At 40.0% G+C, this 23,095-nt stretch overlaps 1 protein-coding gene across 1 annotated transcript; it reads right to left on the minus strand.

Annotated features, from left to right (window-relative positions):
• Positions 1–18,371: 18,371 nt before the first annotated feature.
• six3a (SIX homeobox 3a) lies at positions 18,372–22,100 on the minus strand. The gene is made up of 2 exons (XM_030748597.1): positions 21,209–22,100; positions 18,372–19,374 (listed from the first exon to the last, which is right to left on the minus strand). The coding sequence occupies exons 1-2, from the start codon at positions 21,898–21,900 to the stop codon at positions 19,182–19,184; spliced, it is 885 nt and encodes a 294-aa protein (XP_030604457.1). The 5' UTR covers positions 21,901–22,100; the 3' UTR covers positions 18,372–19,181.
• Positions 22,101–23,095: the final 995 nt, after the last annotated feature.

A 23,095-nucleotide genomic window follows, 5' to 3' on the forward strand; every position in this document is an offset into this window, starting at 1 on the left:
TCTTGACATTTTCTTGGCACTATTTGTCCCCTGCCGTCACCTCGTGGTTAAAACTATTAAACTGGAGAAAATTTAAAAATATTTAAGCAGAATTTTTTTTTTAGAGCTTCTGCAGGTCGATCATTACAGTGCTACAAAAAATTTAGCTTGAACGACAACGTGTACGCGTGAGTTATTTGCACTTTCGATTGATATTTTTTTTTTCAGCTCATTGATCTAATTTTGAATATAGAGAAATGCACAAGCTGCGTATTCAACGTCATTCTGTTGTATTTCCTTTGGCCTTTTAATTGTGCGCTGAGCCATCAGTTTTTAACCTTAGGAAATCCAAAGGTGTTAGGATGTTGTCTTCTATGAGTGGGCCGACTGCCGGCATGCACGAGTCGATATCCCGGGATTATCTGTCTTCTAATCATAAACGCTGCAAGGGAAGCCTTTAAGGAGGAAAACTGCGAACTGCAGAGGTTTCCCACAAGCCGTGCTGACATATATATATATATATATATATATATATATATATATATATATATATATATATATATATATATATATATATATATATATATATATATTGTTTTATTGAAGTGAAGTCAAAAGGATTTCAAAGAGGAAAGTTTATTTGCCATTATTTGTCATTAGAAAACTGCATTTTTCCAAATAATAACTTGATATCAAAGTTCATCCAGGTAATTATTGCCGATTTGAAATCTTCACAATAAGTGTGTGTGTGTGTGGGGGGGGGGGGGGGGGGGGTAACCACACGCAGTCCAGTCTTTTGTAAAAGCAACACAAGTCAAAAGACTCTCATGTGGCATTTGGCCATAGTAGGCAAAGTTGGGCGGAATTTAGACGTGCTTTTCCAACTGGGAACCTTGACGTTCAAGTGATGACACCTTATCTTTCCGCGCTCTGCCCAGGAGAACAAAAGTACCGTAGTGTTTGGAGTAGGGAAAAACAGAACTGGAAACGAGCGCTGAAAGAAGACACTTTGTTTGAACAGCTTCAGCCGTGCAACACCTCCAGATACCCCCCCGCCCCACCTCCCCGAGTCTGCTGCGTGATCGGTCCGCATAGAATAAACCCAAAACAGCTTTTCTGCTTTTCATATTTCCATTATGTGGCTTCACTACTTTCTCTCTGTGAGGTTCTGACAAGCCGGAGTGTGCTCGGTGTATTTTTCTGGTGTTCTTCTGTATCTGCATATCAGAATACAACAGTAACCTATATATAGTTTTATCGTTTTGTTAGATGTTGCGTGTTTGTTTTAGTGAATGTTACAGATTATGTTTGCTATATCATAGTTTACAATATTATTTTATTTTATAATGCTATCATATAAAACTGGAGTAGTTTACTACTACATAGTTAACTGGATGTTGTTTTGGTTCACATGTTGATTGGTGGAAAACACTTTTATTTTGATATGTCAAACAAGCTGCGAAACACACCTCTGTTCATTAATAAATTACACTGTAGGTCCAGGCGGCTCTAATGGGAGTGCAAATATAAGAAGTGTTCTCAAAAAGTGTGAGAAATGTGAAAGGTCGTACCTTCCCGGTAATAGCTTCCTGCAGCTCAAAGCCCACACTTTGTAATTAACGAGGATTTAAGTACACACGGGTGTATTGACAACAAGCCCAAAACAGCGGCTTTTGAGGAGACATAACACGGAATGTTTGGCCTTTCACCAAACCAACTCCATAACCCCACAAAGAGCTGTGATTTTCGTCTCCTCGTTCTTTCGCTCTCTTGTTTCGCATAAGGCTTGAAATGTGAACTTGAACTGGTATTATGAGTGCACCATGTGTGCCCGGGAAGGCGAGGCTATTAAACGTTTTTGGGCAGAAGATGTTAGAAAAATCCGCGAGCACTGAAGAAAACGCCTAACGAGGCGCACTGGTGTAAACGCTGACTTGGTACGAGGCTGGCTTATGGGAGTAACGACCCTCCAAAGCAACAGATGAAGCAGGTAAAAACTGTCAGACAGCTGTATCTTGTCCTGGTTTCTTCATATGTAGGGTATTCAATCGTCTGTCAATTCACCACGTAAACAACCTCGTAAAGTAGAAGCCAATGCCACTTCGCCCCAAGACACAAATCATGGAACAATCAGGGGGGAATGCTGAGTCCTGACCTCGTAAAGATCACATCCATACACTTTCACGCAAACGGTTTGTACTAGCTGAATTACTCTGACCTGAGATCAGTTTTAGTTGTCGTTAATACGTCGGTGCACTGTCATTATCGCAAAAATGCATTTTATACAGCGTTTCGCCCCATTTTAGTAAACAGTAGGGTGGTGACTTTTATTCATTCACGGTGGTTCTCTCGATTAAGAAATAATAATAAAAACAGCAAAGACTGATTGGTTTTAAAACCTGCAGGCTTTGTATTAAACACCACAGACTTTATACCAAGTGGCTGCTGGAGACTGTAGCTGCTATTATTAATTTATGATTCTTTTTTTTATTGTGGATTCGTCTCTCTTTTCACAACCTTCATTAACTGTGTGATATAAAACCGCAGTGAAAAAGCTTCCCTGATTTTCAGGCTAAGGCGGAGACGAAAGGCTGCCTGATTTGAACGTTTCTCAGCTGCTTAAGTTGAAATAGTTATTCTCTTTTACTTGTTGCAAGTAATGACGCAAAAAAAAAAGTATTACGTTATTAATTGATAAGGGCTGATGACTGGTCGTGCTATCAGCGCTTTAAAACGATTCAGTAAACGGTTCGTTAAAATCCCATCATCTCCACGTACAGATTTGTATGTTATGCTCGGCTTTTAGAAGAGCAAAAAATGTTTCATATCTATGAACAGTTGGGGGAGAGAGGGCAGCAAACTGAGCAGAAACGCTGCTGTGTTTGATGATTTATTTCAAAATTCATCATCAACTGAGATTAAAAATTAAGTTAAACACACGACAAAGATGCTGTGCTTCACGTTTACAAATTATTTATTAGCAAACTGCAGGTAAAACTATTGTATTATTATTGAATGAGTTATGGTTAAATACTGGATTACTGTGTTTTTCTACAGTGTAAAAAAAAAACAAAAAAACCCCAGCAGTTTTAAGATTTTACATTTTGTTACATTTAAAAAAAAAAATGTATCTCTTCCCTGTGGATCATATAATCAAGCCTATTTAATGCACAGACCTCACCAAATCGGAATATAAAAAGTTTCTTAATTATGAACCTTTTGTTAAGTGATGTTAACGCACTTAATAGAAATGTCAGCTACAGTAATGGTGGTTATAATGTGACACGTTATTGGCCCCAGTGGGGAAATTCTCTTTTCACTTAGACCCCCTTCAGGGAGGTCAGAGGTCAATCTTTTATGGCAGCAGCCTCAGAGCTGGAAGGGATTCACTGGTTTTGCTCAAGGAAACTTCAGCAGAGCATAAAAGGTTTAAACGCAGGTCCTATGGGTCATGAACAGCTTGTTGGACCACTGTTCCAGCTTAAATACCCTGTTTTAAAATGACCCCCACCCCACCAAAAAAAAAAATAAATTACAGACAGACAAAATGTGCATCAAGTGACCAAGCTTTGATTTTTGCTGTTAATTGTGAAATGCTTGTGTGGCTATGAGGAAGATAAAATACAGAACTAATATGCTAAAACAAAAGATGGCATTATTGTAATCAGTTAATGATTCACCCAGCTGGTTTCCTACAGAGGCTGGTAGCTGTGCTAACATGTTTGAAAGACAGCTGGGATTCACATTACTGATATACCACCACTGTAATGTGCAGTCTAATCAGACAGCAGACAGAAATGTCAGTTGGTTATACCATCAGTGTCACCCCCCCCTCACCCCCACCCCCCAAATATGCTCAGAAACAAGCAAAAAAAAAAATGTGCACAATTTTATTATAACATCCGTATATTTTAAATGAAGCCATAATCATTAAAATGTTATCATATGTTGCATTCAAGTCTGAATTCTTATCAGGCTCCAGTCCTTTTGATTTAGTGTGTTTAGTATATTCACCTTTACTGAATCTAAACTGTCAGTGAGTCCATAGTGTACTCCACTCCATGTGGTTCGCAATTCGCCTCACAAGCAAAAGATCCCAGGTTTGAACTTGGAAGGGGACACAGATCCCTTGAGGTTGCACCAGGAAGGGCATCCAAAGTAAAAATCTGCCAGAAATCATGCAGAGCTACTTGCTGTGGTGACTCTTTCTGAATAAGGGAGCAGCTGAAAGTAGCTTTACTGGATCTAAGCTGTCAAATTCAGCCAATCGTTAGTGAAGAGGACACACTCTTCCCTCTCCTCTGGTTACAGATGACAGCAGACTATGCATCAGCACACATGAAAGAGTCATGTGGAATGGGAAGAACATGTTTCAGAATGAAATTCCTCGTTCATAATCTAAAAACCATGACTGAAGAATGCAAAAGCTGCATTGTCTGGAACAAAAAAACACATCTTGCTCTAAAAACAGAGATAGCAACGTAATCTTTCACCTTTCAAAAATTATACCAAATGATGATATTAACACAAGTTCTTCCCAAATAAATATTTCTTACTCTATGAAAATATTTTTAAATTGCCTAACTGGTATTACACTATGAAAAACGATCCCGAGTGTATTCTGAACTAAGGAAGTTTTGGCCTTATTATAACATTGATCTGGAATAGAAGTGGAGATAACCCTGATTTGGGCTGATGCAGTTGTAGTGACTGATTTGCATTCCTCAGAATAAATGTCAGGTCAGATTCTGTAAGGAACAAAGTTCATCGATAGTTCAATGGTGGTTTGGATCAAAAAGTCCTTCTTCTTCATGCCTTATCCAAAGTCAACACCTTGACTGCCAACATAATTGAAGCAAAATAAAAAGATATTAAAGGCTGCTGATGTTAGCAATGTTTTATGTGCAGCAGCATTTGCAAAAAAGCAGTACATATTTTTGATTATGATTAGTTAGGACAAAGAAATTGCTTTGTATAGTGACAATATCTGTAACTTGTATAACTGGACTTAGGATTAATGGAGTAGCTTATGACTAATAAATTACTAGTACAAAAACCCCCCAAAACAATATTGACAGCGTGATACCATTTGATATACTTTCGAATGCATTTTTGTGCTTTGTTTGGTTAGCTTTTCTCTTTCAGTTTAAGCACTTTCAGGTCAATCACAGTGTTGTGTTTATTGATGAGCCCATTGATTTCAGCCTCTCCTCGGCCATTATGAATTTTTTGGTGTATCAGGTGTGTCCCGTAAAACAGGATAAAACTGTAGGGGGTCTGGGGAGTGAGGAGGAGGAGGGGGACGGTGTGCACGGTGTAGAATTACGGTCAAAAACAAGAAAGAGAGAGAGACATGGCGAGGGGAGTACGAGCATTAATGCACTCCCTGTGTGCTGGACGCGTACTGTTACAAAACACACACTCTCACACACACATAAGCGCACTGCGGGTGCCTTCTGCTCAAGTAAAAGGTCACCTGGCAGACCAAGTCCTGACTTCCATCCCGAGACCTGAGACAAGGAGAGGCATATCAGGAAATAAAGTTCAGTTAGAGTAAACCGCTGAACTTTTTAACTTCAGTAACACACAATTAAACAGTACAAAAGTGAAAACAGGAACACTATACCTTAAATCCCCTTTTTAGCACTTCCAATAAACAGACAATACAAAACCTTAATAAATGGTTTATAAAACACTACAGGATCCCTGTTGGCAGATTTCTAAGTAAGCATAAGCAATTATAAAATCTCCTTTAAGGACAGTATTTTGCTATGTTGTTATAAACTGATTATGAATGATTATAAACTAGCCTCCACTAACTAACTAATTAATGTGTCATAAACTAGTTATATTCATAAATTAGTTTTAAATGCATAGGGGACATGATTTAAAGTATTGCTTTGAAAACTAAACTCAGTGCGTTTGTTTGACTGTGTGTTAATGGAAGAGGTAACAGAGAGAAGGGTTGTAGTATTAATGTATGTGAGTCTGTACACTACGGGGTTAAGGAAGGCTCACTTGGGCTTTTTCCCCTACTGTAAATTCCAAGATAGGGGACAGACACAGGCTATTCTGATCGCATTAGGTTCACTCCGATAGCTTTTCCAGCTATTGTCACCTGACACCGTTCCATTAAATCTGTCCAGCAAAAAGATTAACAACACCATTCTTTATGCTTTCGCTGGGTGCTCACTCTGAACGCCAAAGGGCAGGTTAAATCATGCACAAGATTTTCATAGTGTGCTGTGTTTTACGTTCAGCCTTTCTGGCCTTTTTTTACTTTACTGTTACATCAACTTGTGGTGAATTTTGACATAGATAAATTATTGTAAAACAAGTCCATTAATCACAGCCCAACCTTTCTGCATTGTTAGCAGCAACCCTCTCATATTATGATCAGTTCTGTGTTTTTTTTTTTTTTGATCAAATCAGTAATAATTAAATGTTATTCTTGTTCATTATTCATTTAAATTTAAAAGACATTTCAATTTTGTGATGTCAGACCTCCCCTGCGTAGATGCAGAAAATGCTACTAAATCCACAAGCAGACTCTGATTTTGGTTAGTCATTATGATGCATATGATCACTGAAGTTTAATGGTACAAAGTTTAGGGCATCCTTATAGATACTTTTATTTACTTTATGTAACCTTATTATGAATGACCAAGACATCAGTATATGACAAATTCTGTACATTATTCTAACATATTCATGCTCATCAGACAGCCAACAGTAAGACAACTATAAGGATAATTTAGTGTCAATGTAAATAAACAATCAACTGGGTGAGATATGACTTTACTGACTTCACTTATATGAATGGGGGTTGCACATATTACATAAGATATTCTGTCAAATTTTCCCATTTTTTATAGTAAAAATAACATTAGTTTTGTCTTTGTTGGTGTATTATAGCTGCATTCTGTACATTGTCCCATGTGTGCTTATTTTAATTATGTTTTCTTGAATATTGCACAGAAAAGGATGACAACACTAACACAAAAAATGAGGAAGATGGGGTCTTGACACTGGAACAATGCTATTCTTTTGTTCAAAAACTATTTAAAGAATTAAAGGCTGTGCAACTCATTCACATCCTGCCAGGAGTGGGAACTTCCTTCTGATTTCAGTAAGTCAGTATTAGTGTTTATTGTGCACACTAGACCTTTATGTCTAAGTGTGCACAGTGCAGGTTTGTCTGTTTCCAATGAAACACAATAACGGGTTCAACCTGCCAGACCGTTGACTCAACTTGCAGTATTTGTGCTCATGGTTTAATGTTGGCACTGTGCAGAAAATAAAAGAACTTTTCATTAACTGCTAACACAAATTTGCATACAAGTAATGGCGTACAATCCATTACAGCATGTAATTTGTAGGTTACAGCTTTAATGTCATTCACAGTTACAGCGCGGCTGCTTTTCGTGCTCTTGCTCCTTATCATTTCTGTAGAAGTAATCACAGTAAGTATGGATACAAGGAAAAAAGGAAATAAGAACAGACAGAAGACAGTTTGTCGCTTCTAATGTGTCTTCCATGCACCAGAGGAAGAAAGCTTCCAGCCAAAAGAACTGATATGTAAATGGAGAAGAAAAAAAAGTCAAAGTGACTAAAAATAAATGTCTGTTATTATCCTATAATAACAATAAGCACATCACTTGAGACACAAAAGTCCAAGAAGCCCCACTGTTCCACTAAAACACTCTATAGACACATTGCCACACTGTAGTCACTCCACTCAGTACTGTGTAGATTTGTCTGAGGAGTAACAAAACCTCAGAACAGAAGTGATGAAAGGTAACTATTTGGTTCTCTCCAAAATTTAGGGGAAACGACTGGAGCAAAAGGACTGGAAATAATGACCCCTGCTGCCACCTAGTGATCAGTATGTGTAACCGCATACGTAAAGTACAGAACAATATAATAGGCGATAAATCCAGTGCACAGCTTGGTTCTGATACTCCAGCAGATTAGCTAAGGCGAAAAAAAAAAGCATAAAAGCAAAGTCAGTACCTGTACTCCATATATATATATATATATATATATATATATATATGTGTGTGTGTGTGTGTGTGTGTGTGTGTGTGTGTGTGTGTGTGTGTGTGTGTGTGTGTGTGTGAAAAGAATCAAGCGTCTTCATCGCAGTCGACAGGTGAGTGGAAAAGTATCATTCACCCTCTTTTGCATAACTGCCAACCATACACAGAGGGAAAAAAACAGGATTAAGACAGCATGTATGACCAACAATATTAATACAGTAATACAGGGACAAAATTGCACATTTCAATAATTTAGATTATTTTTATTTGTACCTATATTCCACTTTTGGTTATTTTCAAGCATGCTGATGCAGCTAATATGTAGCTAGAGCCAGAGTGTGAAGTATTTTAGGTTAAGTTAAACTGATTGCAGATTCAGCTCATGGGTGCAGTGATCTTAGAGACTGTGTTGTGATAACTGACAGTTATTTGGAAACATGGGGAATGTAATGGAAAGGGATGGAGCTTCACATTGACAGGCACATTTTGACTGGTAGACCATCAATACAGTCGAAACAAATGATTTTCAAATTCACATGCCTGTTCACCGTGTGTCTTCTTACTTAAGTCACCATGAAAAATGGGAGCAGACACATAACTACAGCTTTCACATTCTGTCTGTCCTTCCCTCTGTTTCTCATCCCTCCACCTTCTCATTCTTCCTAATGACTTACACTACACTGGTCCCCGAGCTGTGGACTCCTCTTGTTGTGTGTGGTTTTTTTTGTTTTTTTTTTCTCACCCAGAGCAGTGGCAGCTGCTTGAAGTCCCTTTTGCTTTGTTGCCGTTAACTTGCTGCTTGATTAGCTCCTCCGCTGCACTTCAAACGCTCCTGGGTTTCAGCCAAAACAATTTTGTGGTGCGAAATGCAGAAAACATGCCACGGGTATAATTTCACTACACAATAAGAGGTAGACGTAGAGGGAGGGGTGTATGTGTCAGTGACCTTAAAGCTTCTGTATACACCATTTGTAATTTATTGCACACTTGACTTGACACACACACACACACGCGTGTAACTACTGGAATGGATCTGGAAGCCTTGAATGCCATTAGCAGCTAAAAGAGACCACAGGAAATGCTGCATGTGCTTTAAAGTGAATGTATACAGTTATACAGTAGAAAGCTTTACATGTGATGCATTTTTAGTGGAAGTACGCTGGATAATTTAACTCCTGTAGTTTTCAATCCATGGTTTGTATACAGTTGTCTTATGAACGAGAAGGGTGGACTCATGATGACCCCTTGTGGTTAAAGTTGGGCATCTCATAGCATTTCACTGCATAATGAATGTATCCATACTACAGTGAAAATAATTTCTGACCTTTGTCAGTTTAAGAACAGTAAATAATTCTTGAGCCTATTTTTTCTTGCACTTTAGTCGCTTGGAGCATTTTGTCATTCCCACAGATCCATTTAAGCTTTATCAGGAAAGAGAAACTTGATATCATACTTTAGCTATTACGTGATTATATAATGCCAACTAGCAGTTTCAGCAACAGTCATAACCTTTGGCTTTATGCTGTCACAAACTGAACCTATTATTGCTATTGGCAAAATATATTTATTGAACCCATCCTGCCAGTGCATTAATATTCATAATAAAATCATAAATAGCTGTTCTCATGGTTTTGGCATGTTACTTCTTATAATCAAAAATTCCACTTGTATACACCAACCCAAAAGAAATCTGACACAATCAGTATATAACACTTTAAACATTATAAGAAGTAGTTTTCTTAATGTTCCCTGCTTTTTCTCAGCAACATGGCAGCAGGCTGAGCACGAATTTGACTTCTACAAAACATGCACCAGTGTTGCACGCTGAAAAGGAAAAATGAGGCATCTAGCGTATAAAGCTATTCCCAGACAAACAATCCCTCCAGGCCGCTTCATGAATGTTTCCAGTAATGCAAATCCAAACAGTTTAGAGTTTTCACTCTGCTTAACAAAAACGTTTCTTCTGGTCGATGAATCACTAGATGGCAGTGTAACATAATGAGACAGCTCGCAAGTATATAAAGAGAGTGTGTATACACTGATAGAAGATGCTGTGTACATATAGTTTGTTTTATTCATTCACATTTTGAATGAATGAATGTGAGGAAGTGCTATCTTAATCCCAGAACAAACACTATCAAACATCTCAGTCATCTCTCCTCCCTGGGGGCTACCAGTATGCTAGAGAGGATTACATCAGGGAAATCAGAAGAGTGCACATTTGCACATTGCCCACTGACATTGTCACACCGAGAACAGACACCACTGAGTTAAGCCAATTGACCATTTACACGGCTCTCAACCTCTCCCTTTGCCCTCTTTCAATTTCCTCCAACTGTTCGCGTTCAATTTTGATGCTGTGTGTGAATGTCTGTGTGCATGTGCACGCATATGTGTGTGCATAAAAGCAGACAGAGAGGAGATTCAGGCAACAAAGCTCAAGATTGGATAATGGATTAAAAAAGAGAGCACATGGTTGAAACAATATAATTTTTCAGAACAATACCCAGTCATTTAGGTAGTTTGTTTTCAAAAACTTGACTAAGGGCAAAAAAATACATAAAATATTGTTTCAACTTCTTGTCTTTGTTCAAATACTTGATGTGTGTAAACTACATGATGTAATAACTTTCCTTTTAGTAAGCTGTTTCTCTGTAATTGTGTTTACCCTACCAGAATGTATACTGTATAGCTACCACTCTTGAGCTGAACTGAAATGACTGAACTTCCTTAACAATGTGGATTTGTGAAGGATTTTTCTGTTTTGAACTGTAATTGCTCCTCTTTCATCTGCCTCCTCAACCACACATTAGGTCTCTGAGCTCTGAACACTCGGCCATGTTTTCTTTCTCCTTTCTGTCTCTTATGGGAGCTATGCAGCTGCTGCTGGTTTGCTGAACTGGACTGAGTGAAGGGAGTGCAGAGGACAAGGCCGGTGTATGCATCAATAATGCATGTGTTTTGTAGGGCCACCTCAGGACAGAGGCCGTTTTTAAACAGGGTGCTTTAAAGACACTCCACGACCGAGTCATGTACAGGAACCTATTAAAAATAGAAAAAGTGGTCAGACAAAACAGCCAGCTTCAGCTGAGGGCCTCTAGAATCCTGCGCCACTTATTAACTAGCAAGGCACATGCTACATGAACCTCTTAACTAGATGCTCTCTTAGACAATGACTTGTGAAGGGTGAATTTGAAGCAAAAATGTCATTGAATTTTCTTTTTTTCCAGATCGCTGATCTCCTTCCAAGAGAGCTATCACAAGTGAAACCTTTCAGTTCGATAAAGGAAGCTGACTGTGTGTTATAGGAGGTGGACAGTGTAGAATAATAAGTATACTTGCAGCCATGCAGCATGTAGGTATGTTCACAGAATGGTTTTTGTTTGTTTGTTTGCCTGCATTTATGCATATGCCATTTATTTATTCATATTTCAATAAATATTCTGTGGACTCTGATTTGGACAAAGTACATGCTTTAAAAAGGTGAGTTTAAAGTCGACTGATCCAAAGTGCCTTTTTTACCTCCAGGCCCTATCGGCTAATATGTCTATAAATGTTGGATGTATCTCCATCTAACTGGTTGAACTATAAATCAACTCTAGTGACCCCAGATAAAGGTTGCTTACACACTCACATCAACTTGAAATTCAGCTGAAACTGCTTTAGGATATATGGGTGAGTCCAAAATGGGGACGTGAAAGCAATTGCTTATGGCATGTAACATGCTGGCATGCCCTTCTCCTCCTGCAATGATTTAATGGCAGATTCAGGCCTGGTTGCCATGAGCATTACACTGTCCATTTACAGTGAACCCTTCTCTGTTGCATACTCTGTCCCCCCACCCCTGTTCTCCACAATAGGGGAGTTAAACTCTAAAAGGCTGCGCTCCAGCAAACAACATTATTATTTCCCCTTTGCCACCATCACCACCAGTTCTCCTACTTGGCTCCTTGTCAGTCTCTGTAAAATTCTGGTTATCAGTTCTGAAAACTTAACTAGGGATTAGTCATTCCATTACACTCACTGGTATCTGAATCCTCGATCTAGCACTAAATGCAGAAACTGATTCAGTGTTTCAATATCATTTGACTTACAGGCAATTAAACTTTAATGAGTGCATCCTGTGCCGGTCTGTATACAGTATGTGCATGTGTGGAGGTGATGTGGAGGTGCAGTTGTTCCTGCAGTGCAAGCATACTCAACGTATGCTCGTACCTACTGTGATGTTAATTAGAGCACAAGGAAGATTTAACTGAAAAGAGGTCCTAACTCAAACATAGGTACTGCTCTAGCTGGAGCACTGATGGGGCAGTTTGCTTTTCTAATGTACTGTCACAAGAGACATAAAATCACTGAACAGCCTCTTTGCTTGGAACTCTGGTGACTGTATTACAGACTTGGGTAGTCAAAGTTAGTCAAAATTATTAGACATGTAGAGTGATAAGCTTAAGTCTGAACCTTTGAACACTTTGTAAAAGAGTCAAGCACCTTGAATTTTGGTGCTTTTTGTCTTCCTCTTTGAAGGTGCTTGACACAGACGTAACCAAGATTTGGGGTTATTTTTTTATTATTCCACATGATTCCTCTAGATGGCAGTCAAGGAACACGTTTGGCCCTCAGCTCTTGCGTTTTCCTTGCCCACAGCTGTCCACTCACACTGTGGACTTTTCCTCTGGTCGGCTGTTTGAGAGGGGGAGGTTGGCATCCAGGGTAAACCTCCCTAAAGCTTTGTAAATGGAGGTTAAATTGATAAGGACACCCAGGCATCAGTCAATCCCCGACCTTTTGTTCGGTGCATGGGCACAAAACGGAGGCGTCACCGGGCAAGCTTCGCTAAAGCTGATGCTTTTATCAAGTTTCACATATTAGACCAGTCACTGTGGTATATGATAATCCTTTACTGCGCATATATACTTTTATAACTATAGCTTCTGTGCACAGGAACTCTTCTGAGCTGATGGCTGTTTCAAAAACAAATACAGATTACCTAGCCTACTGTGGTCAGCTTAAATATTTAATATTTTTAATGTGTTTTTCCCCACTTTAGTTTTATTTCCTCGTAAATACCCCCAAACACTTTGAGATCATCCCTGTAGACCCAGCATCTTTAAATTAGTTATCAGTTTTTAGAAATACAGTTCCCTTTAACTAAATTGCTTCCTCTTCATTGTTGGTTTTGGAGCACTGACCAGTAACAGATGCCAAATTTTTTTGTTTTGATTGGCTTTTGAGAGATGTGCGTCAAAAACAGACTGTAACATTCAGTTTAGTCTATGATGCAAAGTGCCTTGTGTGGCATCAGGCCGAAATGGAACCTTGTTTGGGGGGCAAAGGGGACAGATTTTTTTTTTCATGCATTTCCATCCTAAAACCTTAATGTTTAAAGAAAAGGTTGGGAGTGTCGTCTATGAGGTGTCTAAGCACAGCGGGACCGGGTGTCTGTGTCCAGGTTCATTCAGTGCTTTGAGTAGCCTACCAGTGGGCAGGAGCTCCAGCTGACAGACAATAGACTTCAGCATCAGACCAGGGAACAATCACCAATTCATGGAAGGAAGGGGGGGTAAAGAGGGACGTGTCACCAAAATGTACTAAGACCGAAAGTACATACAGGGGGGGAGTGTTTCTGAAGTTTCTTGCGGATCAAAAATATTCCAGGATTATTGTTATTTTAACCAAACATGAATGAATGAAGGGGAATTTAATCCTTCAGTGTACTGAAGATAAACAACCTCATTCCCCTCTTTAATTTGTGGCACATGGTGTGTATAATGTCTGTACGTTCACGGCGCTTTTCTCGTGGCGTGCATCAGTGCCGTGCATTGCTGTGCCATGCTACCAAGGCCTGAGAACGGCAGTTGAAAACACAGGTGCTGGGGCTCCATTTAAGCTGATCAGCCCTCTGTCCACTCGGTGTGCACAAGCCGAGAGATCACAGCCTGCACCCAGCCGCCCCCCACCCCCACCCCAACACCCACATACACACAGCTCCATAGTTGCTCTTCGTGCATGTCTATATGCACGCGCTCGAGGGGGGGGTGGGGGGTGGTCACGCTCGCTTGAGTAAGCTAGATTTGGGTTGCTTTCATTTTATGCTTGTTTTAAAAAGATGAGGCTTGTGCAATAGCAGTCCACACTAATAAGCATTAGACCGGAGTATTTCTTGACACCCCCTCACCTCACATGCACACACACTCCTCCCAACCTGACTGTGAAAGAGAGAGTATGAGCCCATCTGCCTGTCTGCAGCCTTAAAAAAAAAAAAAAAAAAAAAAAGTATATTCACCGATGACTCTTTATTATTGCCCCTACTTTGTGTGACCTCCAATTTACAATTTCATGTAACACTTTTTTCAAACGCTGACCTTGTGTTAGAAAGTGTAATAAATGACTTGCATGTGTGTGTGTGTGTGTGTGTGTGTGTGTGTGTGTGTGTGGTGTGTGTGTGTGTGTGTGTGTGTGTGTGTGTGTGTGTGTGTGTGTGTGATGAGGTTTTGGGGGGTGGGGTGTCGATCAGTTTACAACAAGCAGCAGGTGCATGGCGCTGGGCATTGGTGAAATCAGCACACTTCACACACCTCGGGCACAAACGCACATTATCAAAATTACACAGTATCAAAATGTCAAACATCTTGTGAGACTTACCTGCTTCGACCCATGCAAAATAATAAAACTATCAATCTGGGTCATGCACCTATAACCTAATATCAATACAGTTGAATTGATTGAGGGTTTTTTTTTTATTGTACTTCTTATCTCTCATAATCCATTTATTATTGCTAAAATGTGTAAAAGGCTGTAGCTATTTGCTGTAATCCCTCTATTAAAATGTTCTGAAGGATCGCTGTGTTGAAGGGTGATGGTAAGGTGAAAATACACTGTGTAATTAATGCAGACTCGAATCATTTGGCCTTTACAAAGATGGCTAATTGCAGCTAATATTTCACGTAATGCCCCAGAAAAAAGACAACAGTAGTTCCTCGCTTAAAATACAGAATAGCAGGTCATCGTCATACAACTATAAATTACCGCTCAGTCAAGAAGAATGCTGGGAGCCCTGCGTCTTACCTATTGAAGAAAGGAGACAAAATTTAGTCCAAAGACTCCGTTTATTCCTGCACTGACAGCCTCGCTGCTGAGGCTATAAGAAAAGTGGTGCTCTTTGGGTGCTGCATGAATACACACCAATAGAAAAGTTGTGTTCAGTTAACCGGTGAAATCCGAGAAAAAACGGGGCAGGGCAAGTATTTCTCAGCGCCAACTCTGGCCTAATAGCCCCCCTCCTTCCTCTTGTTCCCTATAGTTGGATTGACGGTGCCTGCATTAACTTCTTTATACATGATGTTATAGTTGAGAATGAAGAGAAAGTTCATCTCTGACCTCTAAGCGGATCATCGCGACGCAAACAACCATCAATCCAAACACGAATCAATTATATTTTCAGAAGAGCACCCGCTTTGCTTTTCTCCCCTTAAAATCTGGAAGCCATCAAAAAAAAAATAAAATAATCGTCTTTACGTTGTTGACGTTCAGCTTGATGTTTATGCCATTTTTTTCTTTCTTTCTTTTTTTTTTTTTCTTTTTTTGACAGACGCAGTTTTTTCCACACATAAATGCAAATCGACTTCAGGAAGCGAAAAGAGAGGAAAGAAACGTGAATCTCCATTGTTGCCGCACTTGTCTCACATTCTCGTTTACTCTCATGTAAGTATCACACACAGAGATTACTCCTCGCTAAGTTCTTTTGTCTTGTGATCCATATTTGAGTTGACAGATCACGAACAAGAGCTCCCCCACTGTTAATGACCCCAGTGAGCAACAGATAGACTCACACTTCCAGATCTTTTTACTGCTGCTCCTCTGGCCTACATATGTTTACAGCGAGAACAATTCTCTATCTGTTTACTTGGGTCTCATTTACATTGTTTAACATGCTCTAATGGAAAACTCATGGAGATACAACACCACAGCGTCCAATTACGATGATAGCTCTCTAACACACAATTTTCTGGAGCATTTATAGCAAAGCTTTATAAAAAAAATTTCAAAGTAAGTTAAGTTTATGTGCATAAAACTGCGTTTTCCAGGGCCGTGGGTTTAATGAACGTAATGTTGCGCAAATGAAGCTCATTCATCGCTTGTTTTGTATTCATGAGTCCCTGTCTGTGGCTCCATCTCTCAGATATAGCCCTAATCCTCGTGTCCTCCTTTGCCGATAAAAATGCTCTTCAGTTTACGATTAATTTAATCTCAATCATAGCCGGGACTTGTCGCAGCCAATAAAACTTGTGGAGTGCGTAAATGGAGAGGTGGGGGGTGCATGATAAGGGTCTGGTGGAGCCGCGCTGCTATGTCCCCACGGTGCTCTTGATAGGGCCTATCTGTCTCTTGCAGGCCGGTTTAAGAACCGGAATGGGTTTAAAATATGATACAGATTTACTTCATCTGCGATCGACTGCGAGTGAATGCGGCGGGAGATGCTTTGTTTTAGCCAAGCAGGGAGCTGTGCCTTGCGTTTGTCCGCATTATGGCCTCGGTTACTTCAGGATCATAGACCTATTGAGTCTTATGACCGGAGCTTTTGACACTGCACTTGTTTTTTAGGTCTTGCTTGGTTTCTGTCTGATGGGGACTTATGCATGTATATAGCCTATGCGCGCATTTCACCCAGTGGTCTGATTACGTTTACACAGTAAAAATAAATAAATAAATCGACTGTCAGGTCCAAGGTATCTACAAAAAGTTTACTGTTTATGAATATTTCAACTTTTGTCAAACCCAGTTTCAGATTTGGTGGCGTGAATTTCATTAACTTCAACAAAACAAATATCTTTAAAACTACTTTTATGTCATCGTTTTCTACAACCCCCTTTTTCATTCCATCTTTTCTGAATAATTAGAATAATAAATTAAAGTAATCCCATTGTGTTTTGTTTGAGACATGCTTTCTGTCTGTATTCAAAATTTATATACCTCCTTGCATTTTGCGTGCGCTTGTGTTCCTGATAATTTGTATGTAAGCTTTCACATTTCTCACAAAATAAATGAATAAACAATAAAATCTCCTGGAAAATATCCACAAATCCTGTTCATCTTTAAAACCACAGCCAATAACCTGTGTTGGAGACAGGAAAGTTTAGTTCTCTTATTAAAAGCAGGGAGAAATCTGACATGTTCTCTCCCCAACGTTTTAGGCCAGTATTCAATTTCTGAAAGTCCTGAGGTTTCTCCGAACCAAACAGTGGCTACCGTCCTACTTTCTGTTGATAAAGACACCACTGCAGCGCTCACAGACTTGATGCGTAGCACAGGGTTGCGTGAAGTATATTTACATGGGGAGATCCTCAGCGCTGCTTCTAGGAAACAAATCTTTGAGAAAGTGTTTCCACCAAAACTGCAGTTCGTGCAACAGTGTCCTGTGGCAAATCTGCTCTAGTCTGCAGAATAATTGGTTGGGGATTTGGATGCAAAGGGACTGCAGGAGAGAAAGCCTTTTTTTGGAGGGGGAAATGGTTCTCGTCCGAGGAAGAAAAGCTCTTTTCAGGGGCCACAATGGGAGATTGGGACAGGGGAGGAGTCCCATCGTGATTAGCCCATTTAATGGCGCGTTTACTTAATTTCTGTATTCACTAGCAACGGTAAACAAAAGGGGAAATAGCACTCACATTTTTAAGTGCTGCATGACGTTGACGTTTGCCAGGATTTGGAGACAGAGGCAGTCATATAGGCGATTTTGCCTGCATCGTATAGGTTTGCGCTAGGAGTATAATAATAAAATAAAGAAGCGTTAAAGTCTTCTTTTGGAAAACAAAATTATAAACTTAAAATTGAATTGTGGCTTTATGTTGTTTTGTCGCAGTCAAAGACCAAGCCATCTACGTCAAGACGATACTTATGATTAAATCCTGAATTAACACTGTGCTTTAAATTAAATCAAACTAATTTAAGGTGAGACCAACCTCCTGACTGCATAACCTGCTCTGAGGCTGCATAAGCCACAATGAGCATTAACGCTTCCACAATCCAATAATGACCCAATATGAACATGTGTTTAGCCACTTATCACTGTCCTTATCCGTAATCGGATGGAAATACAGACATCATCATGCAAAGAGGTATAGCAAAATGAATGGTGCATTTGATTTTTAGATTTACGACTCCAAGGTACATAATAATTACGCGAGGAAAAGAACTACTGACAATGGATAGGCAAATGTAAATACGCGCTCAGAGTGACCCTCGGTGGACCAAAGAGGATATATATATATATATATATATAAAGCCTGTGTTTTGTTTTGCTATTAACAACCACCCCAAAATCAAGCAAAATCAACAAAAACGCCTACAGCACTTCAGTTTTAAGTTTTGACAAATATTTTATGTAGGAACACCAAGTCAAGAAAAGTGAGGAAGGGATAGAAAAGAGGATGACACGGGGGAGAGCAATAATTATGTACAGGCATATTTCTACACGTATATTACAGACCGGGAGAATGATCGCATTATTTGAGATATACATAATTCAATATAAAATTTTGAAAATAAAAATAAAAATCTGATACAGTCATAAACGGTTCCGTTCGACATTTTTTGACCATGTACCCCACAGGCAGTGACAGAAGTGTATTAAAAAAAGGTGCTTACGACTTAAAATGATTGTCTGATGAACACAAAGTAAAAACAGGATTGCATCTTGTCTGCTTGGCGGCTGCTTCACCGTCATCATCATCATCACTTGGACTAGAACCGGAGATGGGAAAAGGTGAGACGAAAACACCAAGACGATCTGTTTTGTTTTTTTTTTTAATTCCCTCTGATCGATGTTCCTGATGGAAAATCTTGTATTCAGGATTATTTCCCTGATTACAAAATCAAAAAAAAAAAAAAAAAAAAAAAAAAAACGTCATGCAAGTAGTCTAGTAGTATGGTGGTGGTGGTTGTGGTGGTGTGGGGGGATGAAGAGGAGGGGGAGGCGTGGGTCCTTTGAAAGCGCTTTTTAATTAAAAAAAAAAACGACGTGCTTTTATCTCTTTTTTATTTTAATATTTATATCAATCGGTCCTTTTTTCATCCGCGATATTTCATAGTCTTTTTTCTTCCTCTCAGGTCCATTTTCCCTGTAAATATTTCTCTTTTTGTTTGTTTTTGTGTTTTTTCCCCTCCGTATCATACATCGCACTCCGAGTCACTGGATGTGACGGACAGGATGGACGTCCCAGTATCAACTCTCTCTGTCATACTGGAAACGCTGGTGGTGGGACTTGCCGCGGTTGAAGGCGACTCTGCCGAGCTGTGAGGGGTGAGACCGGCCTCTGAGAGGGACCTCATACCGGCCGGTCCTATTGCTTGGTGCTGGAGCCTGGAGAAGAAAAGAAACGAGGAGGGGGGAGAAAAAAAATGAGAGAAATGGCAATTAGACCTGAGAATGTCCCCCTTCCCCTCCTCCTCCTGCAAAATAGGGGTTCAAACTCGCCTTTCTTTCCCCCTGCCGGCCCCAGCCATGCATGCGTGCTTTTATCAAATAGCCAGCTTTCAAGGGACAAAACACATCACTATTTAGACTACCAAATGTTGAGGGAAATGTAATAGGATTTTTTTGTTGTTGTTGTTGTTTTTATTTAGTTTTTTCCCCCTTAGAGATCAACCTGCAAGTCAGCACTTTGGAATATAAATTATCCATATTATCAGTACAGGAAAGCTTCAAATCCAACTTGGTGTCGTTGATATGGGCAGTTTGGAGACACTTTGCATTTGCATTTCTATTTTGTTATTTTTGTTCTGTTTACTGTTGTGAATTTGTTCAGCGTTTACTATTATTTCTTAATTCTGCACACGTTTATTCATGCCAGTCCCCACGACCCTGCACGCCCACAACCCCAAAATAATTTTATTTATTGTTTGAAATAAAATGTAGGCATTCATACGATGACAAACTGTCGTGAGCCTTCGGCACAGATGTGTTTTAGTCTGATGGAAGTGGAAGTGTATGAATGAGTGACGTCGAGATCCAGGTTACTCAAATCATCCTAAATGTTTATCTCCAATCCACTCATGATAATAACTCCATCACGGGGGGATAATGTCAGCCTGGAAATATATCTATTCATTTAGCAAAAATATTAGAGTACTGTTCATATGGCTTAGTGCTCTCCAAAGTATTTTCTAATCAATTATAGCATTTCAATGGAATGATACCACACTTAATGTTATGAATACAGCCCATGTCTTCAAACGTTGTCCTCTACGCATGCTCAAATATCAGTAATATCTATTATCCTTTGAGATAATCGTTGTGTTCAACAATGCTAAGGCAACATTTGATGTTTAAAACGCTTAATGCGTTGCAGTACATATGAAAGGCACCAATGCTGTGGAAGTTGTATTGCCCATTGCACAGCTTTGGCAACAAAAACAAAAAAATAAATAAGTAAGTAAATAAATAAATAATTTGCTAAACATAACAATACAAAATGTATTTAAAGGCAAGGATAAAAAGATTTAACTTTAGTCTGAATATTTTAAAACTCTGTCCTGTGTTTATGCCAACAGATTGAAATAATTCATGTGGTTATTATCCATTTTACAATCTAAACAGCTGCACGTATTAAACAAGGGACGTCTTGTGGCTGTTTTTATATACAAATTCAATAGTCTTCATAAGTTGTTAGAATGCTTTCCCTTTTGCGGATAATATAAACAAGGTGTTTGTGTTCAAGATGATCTCGGCTCAGTTATCGCTTCTCAGGGTTGACAATAAATGTAGTTTTTTTTTTTTGTATTATTATTCTGGGTTATTTAGATGTCAAACTTCAGTTTAAAGATAAATTGAATTTTTTATTATAAAATAAAATCTGCATTTAATTAAAAAAAAATACCTTAAAATTATCAATGTGCAAAAAAACTAGAAATAAAAATGTTTATAAGCCATTCTTGGTAATAAAGTTTGCATATGTTTAGGACAGCGCTGGATATCTAAAAGAAAGTATTTTAGATGCTTATCCGGATTTCACTTGATAACAAAATGTCGCCGCAGCGTACTCCCTCCACCTGACAGTCAGACTTATCTTTTTCCTAGACAGTCGCTGTTCGGAACTATAATGTTTAAAGAAACCTCATATTTCCTTTCGAATGTGCCTTAAAGACAAACTTTGTTACATTCTTGTGTTTCGACGGTAAACAGAAAAGTCACCAACCTGTTTTTGGCCGCTGCAGCTCTGTCTCTTTGCCTCCGGTTTTTAAACCAGTTTCCGACCTGTGTAGGAGTGAGTCCAGTGGCTTGAGCCAGTTCCCTTTTCTTGCTGGGGTTTGGATATGGGTCCTGAAGGTACCACTCCCTCAACAGGCTCCGTGTCCGCTCTTTGAAACAGTGCGTCTTCTGCTCGCCGTCCCAGATGGTCCGAGGCAGCGGAAACTTCTTCCGTACCCGGTACTTATCGACAGGACCGAGTGGACGACCGCGGAGTTTCTCGGCCTCCTGGTAGTGAGCTTCCAGCCACATGGCCTGTAGTTTGCCATGAGAGTCCTTGGTGAACTTGTGGTTCTCCAGGATGTGGTAGAGGTCTCTGAAATTCCCCGTGTGGAACGCCACCACGGCCCGGGCGCGCAGGATGGACTCGTGCTTGTTGATCGCCTCGCACGCTCCCGGAGCCACAGGCAGGGACCAGAGAAAGCGGCCCAGCCGTTCGATGTCCCCGGTCTCTTCCAGCGTCTCACAGACGCTTGCCACCTGCTCCGGGGAAAAGTTGAGGGTCGGTAGTTGAAACATGGACAAGTCTTCTGGAGACCTGGTGGTGGGAGCGCTGTTCGCCAGGAGCAGAGGGCGATCAGCGAAGTTTGGCAGGAAGAAATGGGAGGGATAAAGCTCTAAAGGGGATCTGAAAACCATGGAAATGACCTGAGAGAGAAAGAAAATTATCGAGAAAAAGGAAAAACCGAAAAATACGGCAAGTAAAAAAGATTGAATGATTCAATGGCTATCGCCTAATGACACCAGCCTCATAATATCTCCCCCCTAAATCCGCCGTTGAGTGTAGCATTGAAACATTTTGTTTCCCTTTTCTATTGGTCTTCTTGGTGTCGTTGTAGCGTTGTCATGGCAGCCCTGCCAATCACTGTCAAGCGTGCCAATCATTAGCCAGTACGTAGCGCGAGGCTTTCACCACTTGTGCAGCACGCACGGGGGGTTATCAGAGTCTCCGATCTCCACAGCAACCCTCCCACCGCACCGCGCGCATCAGGCACAAGCCAATGCTCGCCTATCTGCTGAATGGAATGAGCAATTAGAGGGTGGAATATTATTGCGATCTTAACGAGGCTCGTTAAAGCTAAAGAAGATATGTAGACTGGAGATGCTTAGCAGAGACGGGAAGGGAGGGAGGGAGGCAGAGCGAGCTTTAAATGGGTGACAAATGGACAACCAATGACTGCAACTCGGGAATACACGTTTTGAATAGCAGCGAGTCAATTTGCACATTGTTTTTGTATAGTTTTTCCTGTAGTAGCTACTTTTTAGAATCTTTTCATCACTCCATTCATTTTTGTGCGACGGAAATGAAAGCGTTAGTCTTCTAGGTTACATTTTCCTTTTCATAGCTATGTGTTATCGCTTTAAATTTGTTTTCCTTTTCTTTTCTTTTCTTTCTTTCTTTTCTTTTCTTTCCTTTTTTTTTTTTTTTTTTTTTTTTTTGAAAGACCAAACTGTGATATAGACCCTAAAGATTTGTTTTGTTGCTCGGATCCGCTGCATGTTTGCAATTTTATGAAATGATCAGCGCATGACTTTATTCGGCCTCGCTGTTGTGTGTAGTCACTTTATGATGGGTGGGTGCTTGTCCGGGGGTATACTGCAGTGATGCCGCTCCCCCTCCTGCTGTCCCCGGCCCTACCTCTGGGACGCTGGGCGCAGCCCTGGCCCCCTGCCCGTTGCCTTCTCTCCAACCAACAGAATTTAGTGTTGCAAATTAATATCGATGCGCAGCATTGTGTTGATTGAACAAAGATCACGGTATTGTAGTGCGAAAACTAATTTGCCATTGGCATCGCCCTTTTAACAGTTTATAGCGTGTTTTATGGCCCGGCCC

The sequence above is a fragment of the Archocentrus centrarchus genome, chromosome 15, assembly GCF_007364275.1.
Source record: "Archocentrus centrarchus isolate MPI-CPG fArcCen1 chromosome 15, fArcCen1, whole genome shotgun sequence".
NCBI lineage: Eukaryota > Metazoa > Chordata > Actinopteri > Cichliformes > Cichlidae > Archocentrus > Archocentrus centrarchus.

What these genes read in the sequence shown, in the direction of transcription:
- six3a (XM_030748597.1), bottom strand. Translation starts at nt 21,900, where the DNA reads ATGGTTTTCAGATCCCCTTTAGAGCTTTATCCCTCCCATTTCTTCCTG. An exon ending in GCTGCAGCGGCCAAAAACAG is followed by an intron (nt 19,375 to 21,208) that starts GTTGGTGACTTT and finishes TTTCTTCTCCAG; the next exon opens with GCTCCAGCACCAAGCAATAG.